The 17,118-nt window shown below is 41.2% G+C and overlaps 1 protein-coding gene across 1 annotated transcript in view; it reads right to left on the reverse strand.

Annotated features, from left to right (window-relative positions):
* Nucleotides 1–16,914, reverse strand: part of LOC128685282 (probable methyltransferase-like protein 24) — a 44,626-nt gene extending 27,712 nt beyond the window's left edge. Inside the window, exons 1-4 of the mRNA XM_070082744.1 lie at nt 16,708–16,914; nt 15,810–16,010; nt 3,657–3,782; nt 2,130–2,204 (exon numbers count right to left, since the gene is read on the reverse strand). Of these exons, the coding sequence (XP_069938845.1) occupies nt 2,130–2,204; nt 3,657–3,782; nt 15,810–16,010; nt 16,708–16,914 (609 nt within the window). The remainder of the gene's footprint in view (nt 1–2,129; nt 2,205–3,656; nt 3,783–15,809; nt 16,011–16,707) is intronic.
* Nucleotides 16,915–17,118: the final 204 nt, after the last annotated feature.

Genomic DNA, 17,118 nt, shown 5'->3' on the forward strand with positions numbered 1-17,118 from the left:
GTGTAATGAGTGCAGCACCCGTGTAATGAGTGCAGCACCCGTGTGATGAGTGCAGCACCCGTGTGATGAGTGCAGCACCCGTGTAATGAGTGCAGCACCCGTGTAATGAGTGCAGCACCCGTGTAATGAGTGCAGCACCCGTGTAATGAGTGCAGCACCCGTGTAATGAGTGCAGCACCCGTGTAATGAGTGCAGCACCCGTGTGATGAGTGCAGCACCCGTGTAATGAGTGCAGCACCCGTGTGATGAGTGCAGCACCCGTGTGATGAGTGCAGCACCCGTGTGATGAGTGCAGCACCCGTGTAATGAGTGCAGCACCCGTGTAATGAGTGCAGCACCCGTGTGATGTGATGAGTGCACCCGTGTGATGAGCACCCGTGTAATGAGTGTAGCACCCGTGTAATGAGTGCAGCACCCGTATAATGAGTGCAGCACCCGTATAATGAGTGCAGCACCCGTGTAATGAGTGCAGCACCCATGTGATGAGTGCAGCACCCATGTGATGAGTGCAGCACCCATGTGATGAGTGCAGCGCCCGTGTGATGAGTGCAGCACCCGTGTGATGAGTGCAGCACCCATGTAATGAGTGCAGCACCCATGTGATGAGTGCAGCACCCATGTGATGAGTGCAGCACCCGTGTGATGAGTGCAGCACCCATGTGATGAGTGCAGCACCCATGTGATGAGTGCAGCACCCATGTGATGAGTGCAGCACCCATGTGATGAGTGCAGCACCCATGTGATGAGTGCAGCACCCGTGTGATGAGTGCAGCACCTCAGGCAGCACTCTCATCGCCACCTTTTATTTTTAATTCTATTGTTTTGTAAAATTTATGATGTTTGGTAAATAAGTACTTTTTCGCGACCATGACGATGATACCTAAACACTGACCTTATAGGAAGAAAAGTCTTTCCTCTTACATAATAAGTAAATAAGTGTATGTATTAATACATCCACGACGGAGTGGTTTGAAGCAAATAACAACTGCACTGGTCGAGACTCGAACCCTCGAACTTTAATGTGCAACCCTGATAGCCTGTTAAAATTCGAGACGCCCTAATCCAGTGAACCATCAGTGTCACATACAACAGGCACCTAGTAGCACTAGACGACGGGTGGTGTGTTTAAGCTCGAGGATTCGAGTCTCGGTCAGTGCAGTTGATATTTGCTTAAAGCCACTTGGTCGTGGATACATTAATATGTAAACTGCTTGTGTAACTGGTATTCTAAACGAAAGGAGAATAAAATCAGTCCTTAGATTGCCACAGCCACGTATGTGTCCGCAACATGAGTGACGTCTAGTGCTACTAGGCGCCTGTTGTATGTGACATTGATGGTTCAGTGAATTAAGGCGTCTCGAATTTTACCTAAGAATAGCTTTCCGAAATCTCAGTAAAGAGTCGTTCAGGATTCTGTGCACCGTATACGTCAGGCCTATATTGGAGTATGCAGCACCAGTTTGGAGCCCACACCTGGCCAGACGCGGGACGAAATTAGAGAAAGTGCAAAAGTTTGCAACGAGACTAGTCCCGGAGCTAAGGTGCATGTCCTACGAGGAGAGGTTAAGGGAAATTGACCTGACGACGCTGGAGGACAGGAGGGACAGGGGGAACATAACAACATATAAAACACTGAGAGGAATCGACAAGGTGAACTGAGATAATATGTTCCAGAGATGGGACACTACAACAAGGGTTCACAATTGGAAGTTGAAGACTCAGATGAGTTACAGAGATGTTAGGAAGTATTTCTTCAGTCATAGAGATGTTAGGCAGTGGAATAGTCTGAAAAGTGAGGTGGTGGAGGCAAGATGCATACACAGCTTTAAGAAGAGGTATGATAAAGCTCACAGAGCAGGAAGTGACCCAGTAGAGACCAGTGAAGAGGTGGGACCAGGAGCTATGACTCGGCCCCTGCAACCATAATTAGGTGAGGCTACCTGCGTGGGGTTAAAGCTCGAGGGTTCGAGACTCGGTCATTGCGTAAGTATGTGTATATATATATATATATATATATATATATATATATATATATATATATATATATATATATATATATATATATATATATATTTATATATTGAAATGGTGTCATGTTTAAGTTTAGAAGGTAGAGTGAATGTTCTGACCTGGCCAATTATATCCATGATGGGGTCTTGGGACAATGACTGGAAGACCCGCCACTCGTCATCTTCAATATCCACCTGACAAGAGACACTCAGGTTAGATAACCTTCATCTGTTGACACCTGTGATCACTTGGCTCATATAAACTCTTCAAGCTTTTTAAGGGAAATTCCATAAACAATATGAAAGGAATATAATTTAAAACTGCTATAAAACCGGATATCCTTGTCTGTATAAGATAAGATAAGATTTCGTTCGGATTTTTAACCCCGGAGGGTTAGCCACCCAGGATAACCCAAGAAAGTCAGTGCGTCATCGAGGACTGTCTAACTTATTTCCATTGGGGTCCTTAATCTTGTCCCCCAGGATGCGACCCACACCAGTCGACTAACACCCAGGTACCTATTTGCTGCTAGGTGAACAGGACAACAGGTGTAAGGAAACGTGTCGAAATGTTTCCACCCGCCGGGAATCGAACCCGGGCCCTCCGTGTGTGAAGCGGGAGCTTTAGCCACCAGGCCACCGGGCACGAAAGTTCCAGAACATCAGAAAATTTGAGGTAATCTAAAGAGCTTTCAGTATTAACATCAAGGAAAATGTTCTTAAGAAGTGTCACACTGCTCAGTAATCTACCACTTATTATCAACATGGTATATTATCAATACACTGTTTGTATATATACACATTGCTGCAGCTCATGTTTATATATAAATATCATCTCTTTTGTTTTTTTTAGTTCGGCCCCAACAGACACCTTAAATATTTATGATGGAAATGATCCTCCCGTTAAGAAGTTTAACTGTTGTTGGTTTTTATTACTCTCATTTGTATTCATCTTGCTTCTTCCTCAGTTGTCTGACAATTTTATTTTTTGTTTTATTGTTTTGTTTGCGGGTGTGTGGTGCATCACCCGTGTTGATAGACAACTTGTGTCTTCTGCTTTCACTCACCACTAAGCTGTTCCGTCTTTACTACACCTTCCACATTCTTGACTTTATGTTTGGAAAGTCGACTTTCTTTCCTAGTAGACAATTGTGGCACAGCTGTTAACTTTAATTTTTTTTAAAGCTTGACATAAAACAGTAATTATTTCTACGACTTATAGATAATAAATGAACTAACAGTGTGACACTGGGAATGAGGAAGAGTTTAACTGCAGGATTTGTCCTTAACTATGGCACAAGCTGGCAAAATATGTTAGTTTATTCAGGTATAGGTACACATAAATACAGTTACATAAATTATTATACACAGCAGCATATATGTAGATTGCCTTGGATAACCAAGAAAGTCAGACGAAGCGACTTATTTCCATTGTTTTTTTTTGTAATATCTTATCATTTAAACATTAAAAGTTAAAACAGCTAAGTAACTCAACTATGTGAAAAGCAATTACAACAAAAGGAGATATACTAGGAATAAGATAAACCAAGTTTTGCTCTGGGTGGATCTTGGTCAAGCACTTAACAAAGCTCCTTCGACAGCAAAACTAAATAAAAGGCTTACTCTGGTCACATGTCTCTAACTTACCTTGAGGATGTTGACTGGACGAGCGATGAGACTGTTATTGAGGATGATGCCAGTAAGAGTATCCATGGGGACCTCCTGGTGTATGTTGAGGTAAATGTGTTGTCTCCTGGCGTCAGACAGCCCCACCTGCGCTCCAGTTCAACACAAAGTTATTGTTATTAAAAGTACTTCTCCTCCGTCAAACTGGAGTTGCTACCATGAACTGCGTGAATATAGATGAGTTTATGCTGAGTTTACCTTCTCGATCAGTAGTGGAGCAACACACCAGCGTCAACCACAGGTTTACCTCCCAGTGTACTTTACTGTCTGGCTTCTAAGGCCACACACAAGTATTTTCTAGTGAAGAACCAGTTTACCCTTGATTGAAATTAATGTAGACATCTACAGCAAGATGATCACAGTAAAACATGTGGCATCACAATATACAAAACAACCACTTTGAAAAAATAGTGAACATCCAAGAGGTTCCGTGATTTCTCACATTATCAAGGATATGTGATAATGTCCTTGATAATGTGAGAAATCACGAAAGCTTTAGATGTTCATTATTTTTTCACAGTGGTTGTTTTGCATATACATCTATTGTGTTATACTACGCTGTTATAATAATAATAATAATAATAATAATAATAATAATAATAATAATAATAATAATTATTATTATTATTATTATTATTATTATTATTATTATTATTATTATTATTATTATTTAAAATGTTAATTCTTCTTGTTTACTAAGGTGGACCTAAAACTATTGAATATTCGTTGCATTATCTTTCTGTCTGGGTCTTTCTTTTCTCCTAGCCTACAACAATACCTCTTCAAAGGCACAAGATGAGTCGTAATGAACGACCGTCACAGAATAAACAGAAGAATGAAAGGGGGTTCGAGCCGTGGTCCACGCACGTAAGCAGGCCCATCGTGGCAATTACGACAGCATGATTTTACAAGCAGCACTTGTGTGACGTGGTTGTACCAACTGTAACCCTACACACACTGTGTCATCCTACAGTCACAGAATACTTTCATGGTACATCTGTTTTCGCGCTCCTCAAGACCATACAGATCAACATAATGAATAATGAATAACTCTCAGTAAAGAGAAGAATGAACTACAACAGTGGAAAAAATATACTCGATTTCAAGGAATCTGTCATTGGTTGTGTATGATAACTCAAGGATGTACTGTCATGGATGGGTATGATAACTCAAGGATGTACTGTCATGGATGGGTATGATAACACAAGGATGTACTCTGCCATGGATGGGTATGATAACACAAGGATGTACTGTCATGGATGGGTATGATAACACAAGGATGTACTGTCATGGTTGTGTATGATAACTCAAGGATGTACTGTCATGGTTGTGTATGATAACTCAAGGATGTACTGTCATGGTTGTGTATGATAACTCAAGGATGTACTGTCATGGTTGTGTATGATAACTCAAGGATGTACTGTCATGGATGGGTATGATAACTCAAGGATGTACTGTCATGGATGTGTATGATAACTCAAGGATGTACTGTCATGGTTGTGTATGATAACTCAAGGATGTACTGTCATGGATGGGTATGATAACTCAAGGATGTACTGTCATGGATGTGTATGATAACTCAAGGATGTACTGTCATGGTTGTGTATGATAACTCAAGGATGTACTGTCATGGTTGTGTATGATAACTCAAGGATGTACTGTCATGGATGGGTATGATAACTCAAGGATGTACTGTCATGGATGGGTATGATAACTCAAGGATGTACTGTCATGGTTGTGTATGATAACTCAAGGATGTACTGTCATGGTTGTGTATGATAACTCAAGGATGTACTGTCATGGTTGTGTATGATAACTCAAGGATGTACTGTCATGGTTGTGTATGATAACTCAAGGATGTACTGTCATGGATGTGTATGATAACTCAAGGATGTACTGTCATGGTTGGGTATGATAACTCAAGGATGTACTGTCATGGATGGGTATGATAACTCAAGGATGTACTGTCATGGTTGTGTATGATAACTCAAGGATGTACTGTCATGGATGTGTATGATAACTCAAGGATGTACTGTCATGGTTGTGTATGATAACTCAAGGATGTACTGTCATGGTTGTGTATGATAACTCAAGGATGTACTGTCATGGTTGTGTATGATAACTCAAGGATGTACTGTCATGGATGTGTATGATAACTCAAGGATGTACTGTCATGGTTGTGTATGATAACTCAAGGATGTACTGTCATGGTTGTGTATGATAACTCAAGGATGTACTGTCATGGTTGTGTATGATAACTCAAGGATGTACTGTCATGGATGTGTATGATAACTCAAGGATGTACTGTCATGGTTGTGTATGATAACTCAAGGATGTACTGTCATGGATGGGTATGATAACACAAGGATGTACTCTGCCATGGATGGGTATGATAACACAAGGATGTACTGTCATGGTTGGGTATGATAACACAAGAATGTACCCTGTCATTGATGGGTATAACACAAGAATGTACTCTGTCATGGGTGGGTATGATAACACAAGGATGTATCCTGTCATGGATGGGTATTATAATGCAAGGATGTACTGCCATGGATGGGCATGATAACACAAGGAAGTATCCTGTCATGGATGGGCATGATAACACAAGGATGTACCCTGTCATGGATGGGAATGATAATACAAGGATGTACCCTGTCATGGAAGGGAATGATAAAACAAGGATGTACCCTGCCATAGACGGGAATGATAATACAAGGATGTACCCTGTCATGGATGAGCATGATAACACAAATATGTACCCTGCCATGGACGGGAATGATAACACAAGGATGTACCCTGTCATGGATGGTAATGATAATACAAGGATGTACCCTGTCATGGATGGGCATGATAACACAAGGATGTACCCTGTCATGGATGGGAATGATAATACAAGGATGTACCCTGTCATGGACGGGCATGATAACACAAGGATTTACCCTGTCATGGATGGGAATGATAACACAAGGATGTACCCTGTCATGGATGGGCATGATAACACAAGGATGTACCCTGTCATGGATGGGCATGATAACACAAGGATGTACCCTGTCATGGATGGGCATGATAACACAAGGATGTACCCTGTCATGGATGGGCATGATAACACAAGAATGTTCCATGTCATGGATGGGCATGATAACACAAGGATGTACCCTGTCATTGATGGTCATGATAACACAAGGATGTACCCTGTCATGGATGGGCATGATAACACAAGGATGTACCCTGTCATGGATGGGCATGATAACACAAGGATGTACCCTGTCATGGATGGGCATGATAACACAAGGATGTATCCTGTCATGGATTGGAATGATAATACAAGGATGTATCCTGTCATGGATGGGAATGATAATACAAGGATGTACCCTGTCATGGATGGGCATGATAACACAAGGATGTACTCTGTCATGGATGGGAATGATAATACAAGAATGTATCCTGTCATGGATGGGCATGATAACACAAGGATGTACCATGTCATGGATGGGCATGATAACACAAGGATGCACTCTGTCATGGATGGGAATGATAATACAAGGATGTATCCTGTCATGGATGGGAATGATAATACAAGGATGTACCCTGTCATGGACGGGCATGATAACACAAGGATTTACCCTGTCATGGATGGGAATGATAACACAAGGATATACCCTGTCATGGATGGGCATGATAGCACAAGGATGTACCCTGTCATGGATGGGCATGATAACACAAAGATGTACTCTGTCATGGATGGGAATGATAATACAAGGATGTATCCTGTCATGGATGGGCATGATAACACAAGGATGTACCCTGTCATGGATGGGCATGATAACACAAGGATGTACCCTGTCATGGATGGGCATGATAACACAAGGGTATACCCTGTCATGGATGGGCATGATAACACAAGGATGTACCCTGTCATGGATGGGCATGATAACACAAGGATATACCCTGTCATGGATGGGCATGATAACACAAGGATGTACCCTGTCATGGATGGGCATGATAACACAAGGGTATACCCTGTCATGGATGGGCATGATAACACAAGGATATACCCTGTCATGGATGGGCATGATAACACAAGGATGTACTATGTCATGGATGGGAATGATAATGCAAGGATGTATCCTGTTATGGATGGGCATGATAACACAAGGATGTACTATGTCATGGATGGGAATGATAATACAAGGATGTATCCTGTTATGGATGGGCATGATAACACAAGGATGTACCCTGTCATGGATGGGCATGATAACACAAGGATGTACCCTGTCATGGATGGGCATGATAATACAAGGATGTATCCTGTTATGGATGGGCATGATAATACAAGGATGTACCCTGTCATGGATGGGCATGATAACACAAGGATGTACCCTGTCATGGATGGGCATGATAATACAAGGATGTATCCTGTTATGGATGGGCATGATAATACAAGGATGTACTATGTCATGGATGGGCATGATAACACAAGGATGTACTATGTCATGGATGGGAATGATAATACAAGGATGTATCCTGTTATGGATGCGCATGATAATACAAGGATGTACCCTGTCATGGATGGGCATGATAACACAAGGATGTACCCTGTCATGGATGGGCATGATAATACAAGGATGTATCCTGTCATGGATGGGCATGATAATACAAGGATGTACCCTGTCATGGATGGGCATGATAACACAAGGATGTACCCTGTCATGGATGGGCATGATAACACAAGGATGTACTCTGTCATGGATGGGAATGATAATACAAGGATGTATCCTGTCATGGATGGGAATGATAATACAAGGATGTACCCTGTCATGGATGGGCATGATAACACAAGGATGTATCCTGTCATGGATGGGCATGATAACACAAGGGTATACCCTGTCATGGATGGGCATGATAACACAAGGATGTACCCTGTCATGGATGGGCATGATAACACAAGGATATACCCTGTCATGGATGGGCATGATAACACAAGGATGTACCCTGTCATGGATGGGCATGATAACACAAGGGTATACCCTGTCATGGATGGGCATGATAACACAAGGATATACCCTGTCATGGATGGGCATGATAACACAAGGATGTACTCTGTCATGGATGGGAATGATAATACAAGGATGTATCCTGTTATGGATGGGCATGATAATACAAGGATGTACCCTGTCATGGATGGGCATGATAACACAAGGATGTACTCTGTCATGGATGGGAATGATAATACAAGGATGTATCGTGTTCACTGCAATGACTGCCTTGTGCTCCCCAGACTGAAGTGTACCTACCATGTATTCTCTTTCTCCAATCTCGTCCATGCCTCCCATTTCCTTAAATTTCCATTGGTGTTTTACGAGCAGTGTAACCCCCTCCTACCCCTCTGCACCTTCTATCTTTCCTCAGGATCTGATATCCTGGTGGGAAGATTGCATCTGTTATTATCTCAGTGAGTTTTGTTTGTGTGACTGCTATGATGTCTGGGGACTTCTCATTGATTCTTTCATGCCACTCCTCATGTTTGCTCGTTATTCCATCCACATTCGTATACCAAACCTTCAACTTCTGTTCCTAAACTGTGATCCTGGGAGGATATTGGGGTTAGGAGATCAGGAGCCCTGGCGGGGGCCTATGTGAGGTTGTGGTGGAGGCAGAGTTCCCATAAAGGGTTGCTGTAGGGTTGGGGTTCATGGTGTGGGGGGTGGGGACAGAGGGATTGGTGTATGATTGTTGGCTTAGATTGTTCAGTTGCCTTGGGGTTGTTGTGGTTAGAGTCCTTCTGCGAGTGTTTCTGGGGGGTGTGTTTGCCCTTCCACCCATTTCTGGGTTATTCTGCTTTTCTTTGTCACTTCCTCCCATTCCTCTTTTCGTTTTTGCACTCTCTCTTTCAGTATCCTCCTTTCCTCTTGCATTCTGTCTCGATCAAGGTACACACTCTGGAATTCCAGTTTGTCTCTCAGCCGTGCTTTCTCCTGCTGGATCATGGTTCAAGTTGATTCTGCCTTGAAAATTACTTTGAGAGGCCGCTTCCTTCTTCTTGCGAACCACCCAATTCTCCGAAAATTTGCCACCTGGGTCATGTCGCCCTCGCCTATTGCTTTCATGATACCTTCAATCACTTTTATCTCCTGTTTTCTTTCATCATAGGTTTCCCCTTCAGCTTCCTGGAGCCCATAGACAAAAACTGATCTCTCCCTTTCTTCCTCCCACTGTGTCTCCCATTACATCCTTTGAGGTGTTTTAGTTCCTTCCCTTGGAGTGTTCCTTCCTTCAATCCCTTCCCTAGCTCAGGCCCCATTGCTCATTGGTCTGTCTTTCCTGCTCAGCTGTTCCTGGCCCCTGCAGGAGTCTGGTAGAGTCCCTGCATATATCCTAGCTTCTTCAATGTCTCCCAACCTCTCATTTGTTCCTAGTGTGCTCCTTGTCTTTGCCTTGGCCCCATGTGGGTCAGACAAGATCTTTGTGTACAGTATAGCTTCCTTGCTCCCTCCAGTCCTCTTGTCTGTGTCTGATGTAGAAGTTCCTGATGTTATGTCTGTACTGTTATTTTTTCTTTAGGCTGTTGCAGATTTCTCAGTTCCTTTTCTAAGTGCTGCATCTTGGCTTCTGCTACTATGGCATGTTGCTTCCAATTTCTGCTCTCTGCAGCTATCATCTCCTCCATCCTTCTTCCAAGCTCTTCTAGCTTCCTTCCCCAGTCTTCCTCCCTTTTTTTGAGCTCTACCTCCCAATCATCCTTCCCAGCATCATCTGCCAGACCCTTGGTTCTCGGCCTTATTTTTGGTTGACCCATTGTACCACAGAACAAAGCTTATGTATTTTCAGAGTGGGTGTTTCTTTGAGGATGGGTGTTGTTGGTAGGGGGAGGGGTAGGGAGGTAGGGAAGGGGGGAAAGAATTTGGGGGGGGAGGGGCAGGCAGCATCAAGGAGAGTTTTAGGGGGTTACAAGAGGGTATAGGGAGGGAGGAGAAAGGGAGTGTGGGAGAGGCTAGGGGAAGAGAGAGAGAAAGAAAGAAGACCGGGGAGAGGGAAGATGGATGGAAGGTGAGAATGATATATATATATATATATATATATATATATATATATATATATATATATACATATATATATATATATATATATATATATATATATATATATATATATATATATATATATATATATATATATATACAGAGAGAGAGAGAGAGAGAGAGTATGTGTGTGTGTGTAAACAGCCACGCAGGGAGTAGAATGATAGCTCTAGGCCTTTCGTGTTGTAATCAACACATCATCAGGAACTTGGAAAATTGCAGAAAAGAGGAGGGTATCTAAGCAAATAACGTTCCCAGAGGACCGTCTTTATTGGAGTGAACGAGGAAGGGAGGGAGAAAGAAGTGAGTATCAGAAGTGCCCTCAGGCACAACAGTGCCCATAGCCAGAAAGAGAAATATTATATCATTAGAAAAAATCCCACAGGCATTGACATTGTAATAGCCTAAATGAAATTATTATTATTATTATAATCAAAAAAGAAGCGCTAAGCCACAAGGACTATACAGCGCCTAAATGAAATTAATGTGACAATAATCAAAAATTCCGTCACATTCCGCTATGACATCAATAACTTTAAATATATAAATAAATTGTCAGTGATATAGAACTCACTGACAATTATATCCTCCATGGGACAACGTGTCCATTTAAATAACAAAAGAAAACAGTACCATATAGAGAGGAGACTTCTAAAAGTCATGTAAATGAAACGAGGCTCATTAAAATGAACTCATTAAGGAGGAGAGGCATCTGCAATAACAAGAAAGCCAGCCACATATATTCATCTCACAATAATTCTGAGGCAAACTCTGGTTCAACCTTCAGAAACTGCATTAAAAAGATTTTTAGGCCCTAATTCCTCGGTGTGACACATTTAAGACAGTCTTCCGGTACCCTCTTCTTTCTCCCTCCCTTCCTCGTTCACTCCAGTAAAGGCGGTCCTCTGGGAACGTTATTTGCTTAGATACCCTCTTCTTTTCTGCAATTTTCCAAGCTTCTGATGATGTGTTGATTACAACACGAAAGGCCTAGAGCTATCATTCTACTCCCCCCGTGGTTGTTTTGCATCTTGCATCGCTTGGTTTACGATATTTGGTTTATATATATATGTCGTGCCGAATAGGCAGAATTTGCGATCTTGGCTTAAATAGCAACGTTCATCTTGCCATATAGGACAAGTGAAAATTTATGTATGCAATAATTTCGCCAAAATCATTCTGAACCTAACGAAAAAAATATATTTCACTGTGTTTGTTTAGTATTAAATTATTGTAAACAAATCTAAAATATATTTAGTTGGGTTAGGCTAAAATAAATTGTTCTTGCTATAATAAGGTTAGGTAAGTTTTCTAAGTTCCTTTTGGTACAAAATTATAAATTTGTACATCAATATTAATGAAAAAAATATACCTTTATACGTATAAGAGAAAATTTTAGAAAGGACTTAATTTTAAATGAGTTCTTGCTAATTGACCAGTTTTACATATTATATATATTTATATATACATATATACAATAAGATCACAGTAAACAGGTGATTTTAAAATATGCAAAACAACCACTGTGAAAGAATAGTGAAATTCCAAGCGCATTCGTGACTACTCACATTGTCAAGGAACTATCTTACCATACTTCCTAAAAGTACCACGTCAATCCACTTCATTTGCGAGATTATAAAGTTACTTAAAAACAACTCAGGGAATCTGTCTAATGTCCCACTATTACTGTACAAGCGAGCGGCCCATATCCTTTCGCATGCTATTTCATTACTTTTTAACAAGTCACTAGAAACTAGCACCTTCCCGAAACTACTCAAGATGGCAAGGGTTACACCAATACATAAAGGTGGTGACCCTACAGACTTAAACAACTATAGGCCAATATCAAACTTACCATTGCTATCCAAAATCTTTGAGAAACTCGTGCACAGGAGACTATATTCATTTATAACAGCACAAAACATACTCAACCCCTGCCAATTTGGATTTAGGAAAAATAAAAGCACTAATGATGCAATCATAAAAATGCTAGATCTGCTTTACACAGCATTGGAAAATAAGGAATATCCACTAGGAATTTTTATTGACCTAAGAAAAGCTTTTGACACAGTAGACCACGACATCCTACTCCACAAACTTGACCATTACGGTATAAGAGGCCATGCGCTTGCTTATTTCAAATCTTACCTTACTAATAGGTATCAGTATGTTACCATTAAAGACACAGCATCAACAACACGGCCACTTGATACTGGAGTTCCGCAGGAAAGTGTCCTTGGTCCCCTGCTCTTCCTCATATACATCAATGATCTTCCAAACGTATCCCAACACCTGACGACACGACTTATGTCATCTCTCACCCTAATCTTGCCACCCTCAACACCATTGTTAACGAGGAGCTGATCAAAATATCGACTTGGATGACAGCCAATAAACTTACGCTTAACACTTACAAAACCTACTATATTATCTTTGGTAGCAGAGCAGGAGATGCACAAATTAACATTAAGATCGACAACACTCTAATTACCAGACATAATGAGGGCAAATTCCTAGGCCTATATCTTGACAACAACCTGAATTTCAGCACCCATATCCAACACATAACCAAAAAAGTATCCGAAACAGTTGGGATCCTCTCCAAGATACGATACTACGTGCCGCAAAATGCCCTTCTCACACTATACCAATCACTTATTTATCCATACCTCACCTATGCTATTTGTGCTTGGGGATCAACTGCAGCAACACACCTAAAGCCAATAATAACCCAACAAAAAGCTTCAGTAAGAATAATCACTAAATCTCATCCCTGGCAACACCCCCCCCCCGACTCTTCATAGATCTAAACTTACTCCCTGTTCAGTACATCCACACTTACTACTGTGCAATCTACATCTACAGGACCTTAAACTCCAATATCAACCTTGACCTAAAACGCTTTCTTGATAGTTGTGACAGAACCCACAGGCATAACACCAGACACAAACATCTCTACGACATTCCCCGTGTCCGACTAAACCTTTACAAAAATTCAATGTATGTCAAAGGCCCTAAAATCTGGAACACCCTACCTGAGAACTCTAGAACTGCAGACACATTCATCACCTTCAAAACTACCATTAGAAAACATCTTATCTCCCTGATAAACCCCATCAACTAACTACACGAATACCACCTGGTGGTTCACACTTACACTCACCCATTTGACCATAAACAGAAATATTAATCTCAATCTTAAAATAATGAATCCTATGATACTCCAATACTGAAACTATGTACTGTGCCAAAACAAAAGCATTCACATTGCTAAACTCACAAACTAGTATTTAGTCACTTAGCCATAATACCAACTTACCTCATAATTTGTAATATTTTAAAATAAAGAATTAAACTAAGTCTGCCCGAAATGCCTAGCCATGCTAGGCGTTCTAGTGGTACACTCTGTAATCATTATTTAACTACATGTAAACCACACAACAACCAAATTCTGTAAATTCAACATTGTAATCATTATGGAGAATAAACTTTGAATTTGAATTTGAATTTGAAAAGGTAATCCGCGGATACGGATCCATGTGTACTCTGTAAATATAGCTTTTACCTTTATTTTCTGCAACCCGTTGATATCCATTTGAATATCTTGATAAGACGACGCCAGTCGAGAGTATTCTGCGTTGTTATTCACCTTCAAAGGAGTCGTCTGGTGGTTCACAATCGCAATACCGCGAACATATTCGTCGTCCACGCCGTATATATCCTGAACTATCCTTACAAGTGATGCTTCTGAATTTTGTTGCACGAAAGATATTTGACTTAGATCCAAAGCTACAATCAGAACTTTTCTAGTGGAAGAAGCAGCTCTCAGAGGCAAACAATTATAATATCGCGCTACCTCTCTGGTGACGGTGTTATCGGCACGGCTGCCAAGCAGCGAATGATAACGGGGTTAGGTTTAAAGCCCATCGACTACGCTAGGTTGTATATATCCTTCTTCACCACTAGACAGGAATACTTTGATTCCTAAAATAGGGATTAAAGCTAATCCTCAGCATATATACGATAAGAGAAATACACTTCTCAGTGAGAATTCATGTGATGTTTATTTCCGCACGGGTCTTTAAAGCAGACGACCTGTGAGTGTAGTGTTGACCACCAGGTGTCAGGTGTGTTGTGTTCGTGGCTCCTATGACGACCCTGAGTGTAGTCTTGACCACCAGGTGTCAGGTGTGTTGTGTTCGTGGCTCCTATGACGACCCTGAGTGTAGTTTAAAGCAGACGACCTGTGAGTGTAGTCTTGACCACCAGGTGTCAGGTGTGTTGTGTTCGTGGCTCCTATGACGACCCTGAGTGTAGTCTTGACCACCAGGTGTCAGGTGTGTTGTGTTCGTGGCTCCTATGACGACCCTGAGTGTAGTCTTGACCACCAGGTGTCAGGAGTATTGTATTCGCGGTTTCTATCATAGGTTTCAGGAAGACGCTGTAATCCACAAGTTTTATTCCACAAACTTCTTGCCTCGCGTAAATTTCTTCACAATATTGACCATAATCTTAAATTTTCATTCCAACCTGCTCAGCACAGTGAAGTTGTTTTACAGAAACAACTGCCGAAAGAAGAAACTTACTAAAATTTCAAGGAAAAAAGAAGACACCCAACTGCCAAAATAATTTTTTTACTTCTTAAAACTCAACTAACTCACACTAAAGTTTAGAGAGGAAATTTTTAAAAGAGTTTCCGTCTATTCTAGACCAATATCAAGAAGCGAGTCATCTAAAGTTTCACCATATATTGAGAGATAATAGTGATTTATTCAAGACACAGTATTGCGACTTATTATTTTTATAGCGGTTACATTAATAAATAATTAAAATAAAGTTCTGCTGTAATTCTATGCAGTGTTAAACTCATGTGGGTGGGTCATTTACTGCGAAGGAAGGTAGAGACTTGACTCTTTCTCCGCTAATCGTGGAATGTTCTCAGACCAGTCAGAAAGTAAATTAAAGAGACCCAAAGCTACGGAGACGAAGTTTTGTTAAGCGACTTGTGAGAAAGGAAGAGAAGACGACTGACCTGGTGGAAGTAAGCGTGTGTAGAGGTGTTGAGCAGCTCGGTGGGACTGTAGTCGAGCAAGTCGAACATGTGAACCTCACAGTTGAACTTCGACACGGCCACGTCGAAGGTTGAGTCGAAGTGGATGCCAAAGGAGAGGGTGAGGCAGGTGGTGGGGTCTCTGATAGGCAGCAGACCAAGGGGCGGGTCCATACACACTACCTGTAGCAGGTAAAGTTACGTCACCTCAAGATCTAATAACTGATACTGCAAGGGTGTACTTAAGTCTAAACACACACACACACACACACACACACACACACACACACTCACACAGGAGCTGTGAATCGACCCCTGCAACCACGTATAGATGAGTACACACACACACACATAATGAAACACATTCTCAAGCTGCAGATGATGCAGACATCTGCAGCCTAAGAATGAGGTTCATAATGAGGTTTTTTACCTGTATAGCATTCTGAGATTTTAAAATAATGCAGTATATTAGAAAACTAAGAAATATGAGTAAAAACGTTATCTTGTTGCATATTTCAATGCTACAACGCCACTTGAAGCGTTTTATAACGTATTTCAGTTTTTAGCATATTAACAGGTACTAAGATTACACCTGCATTCTCTAGCGGTGCCTCTTGTGTTTACCAAAGATCGCATATTAATATTACCACTGTGACTGTGAGTGCCTCATGTTACGTCTGTTACAGTAACCTTCAAAATAGTTTTGTCCTTGTGACAAGATTGTTGGTTCACTGGATCGATAATTAACACACATATATTTTCGCAAGAGAAGATCTTGGAATGAAATCGTTATTTTTGTTCCTAGAAAAAGAAATACAGAAGCACAGTGCAAAAGAATCAGTTGCAAATTTCTCAGAAAACAATATTAATTCAGGATTACCTTGCTGCCATCCACAAGGTCGTCAGTTACGTCCCCACACGTGTGATGACCACCCATAATGACTACTTTCCGGCACCTGGCCTGCGGTGTCTTGAGGTAAGTGAAATAATCGTCGACTTCCTGCAGGTCACTTGTCCTCAGCGGTGGCGGCTGAGGTGGCCAGGGCCAGGCACTCTCTGCCATACTCAGCGGCGGTGCCAGCCTCATCCTGTACCACCACAATGACACAACTTGTTTAAATCTGAAGATATTGTTGATACTCAGCTGTATGTAATATTATTAATATAAACAGTAATTTCAACTGAGGAACCTAACATTATCTTGTACTTATACAGCACTTAATGTTGCTCTGGTATAGTTAATTATTGCAGTGTGTTAATGTTAAAGACTATCACTTGCACCTGGGTCAGG

Source organism: Cherax quadricarinatus, chromosome 8, assembly GCF_038502225.1.
Source record: "Cherax quadricarinatus isolate ZL_2023a chromosome 8, ASM3850222v1, whole genome shotgun sequence".
NCBI classification, from domain to species: Eukaryota; Metazoa; Arthropoda; class Malacostraca; order Decapoda; family Parastacidae; genus Cherax; species Cherax quadricarinatus.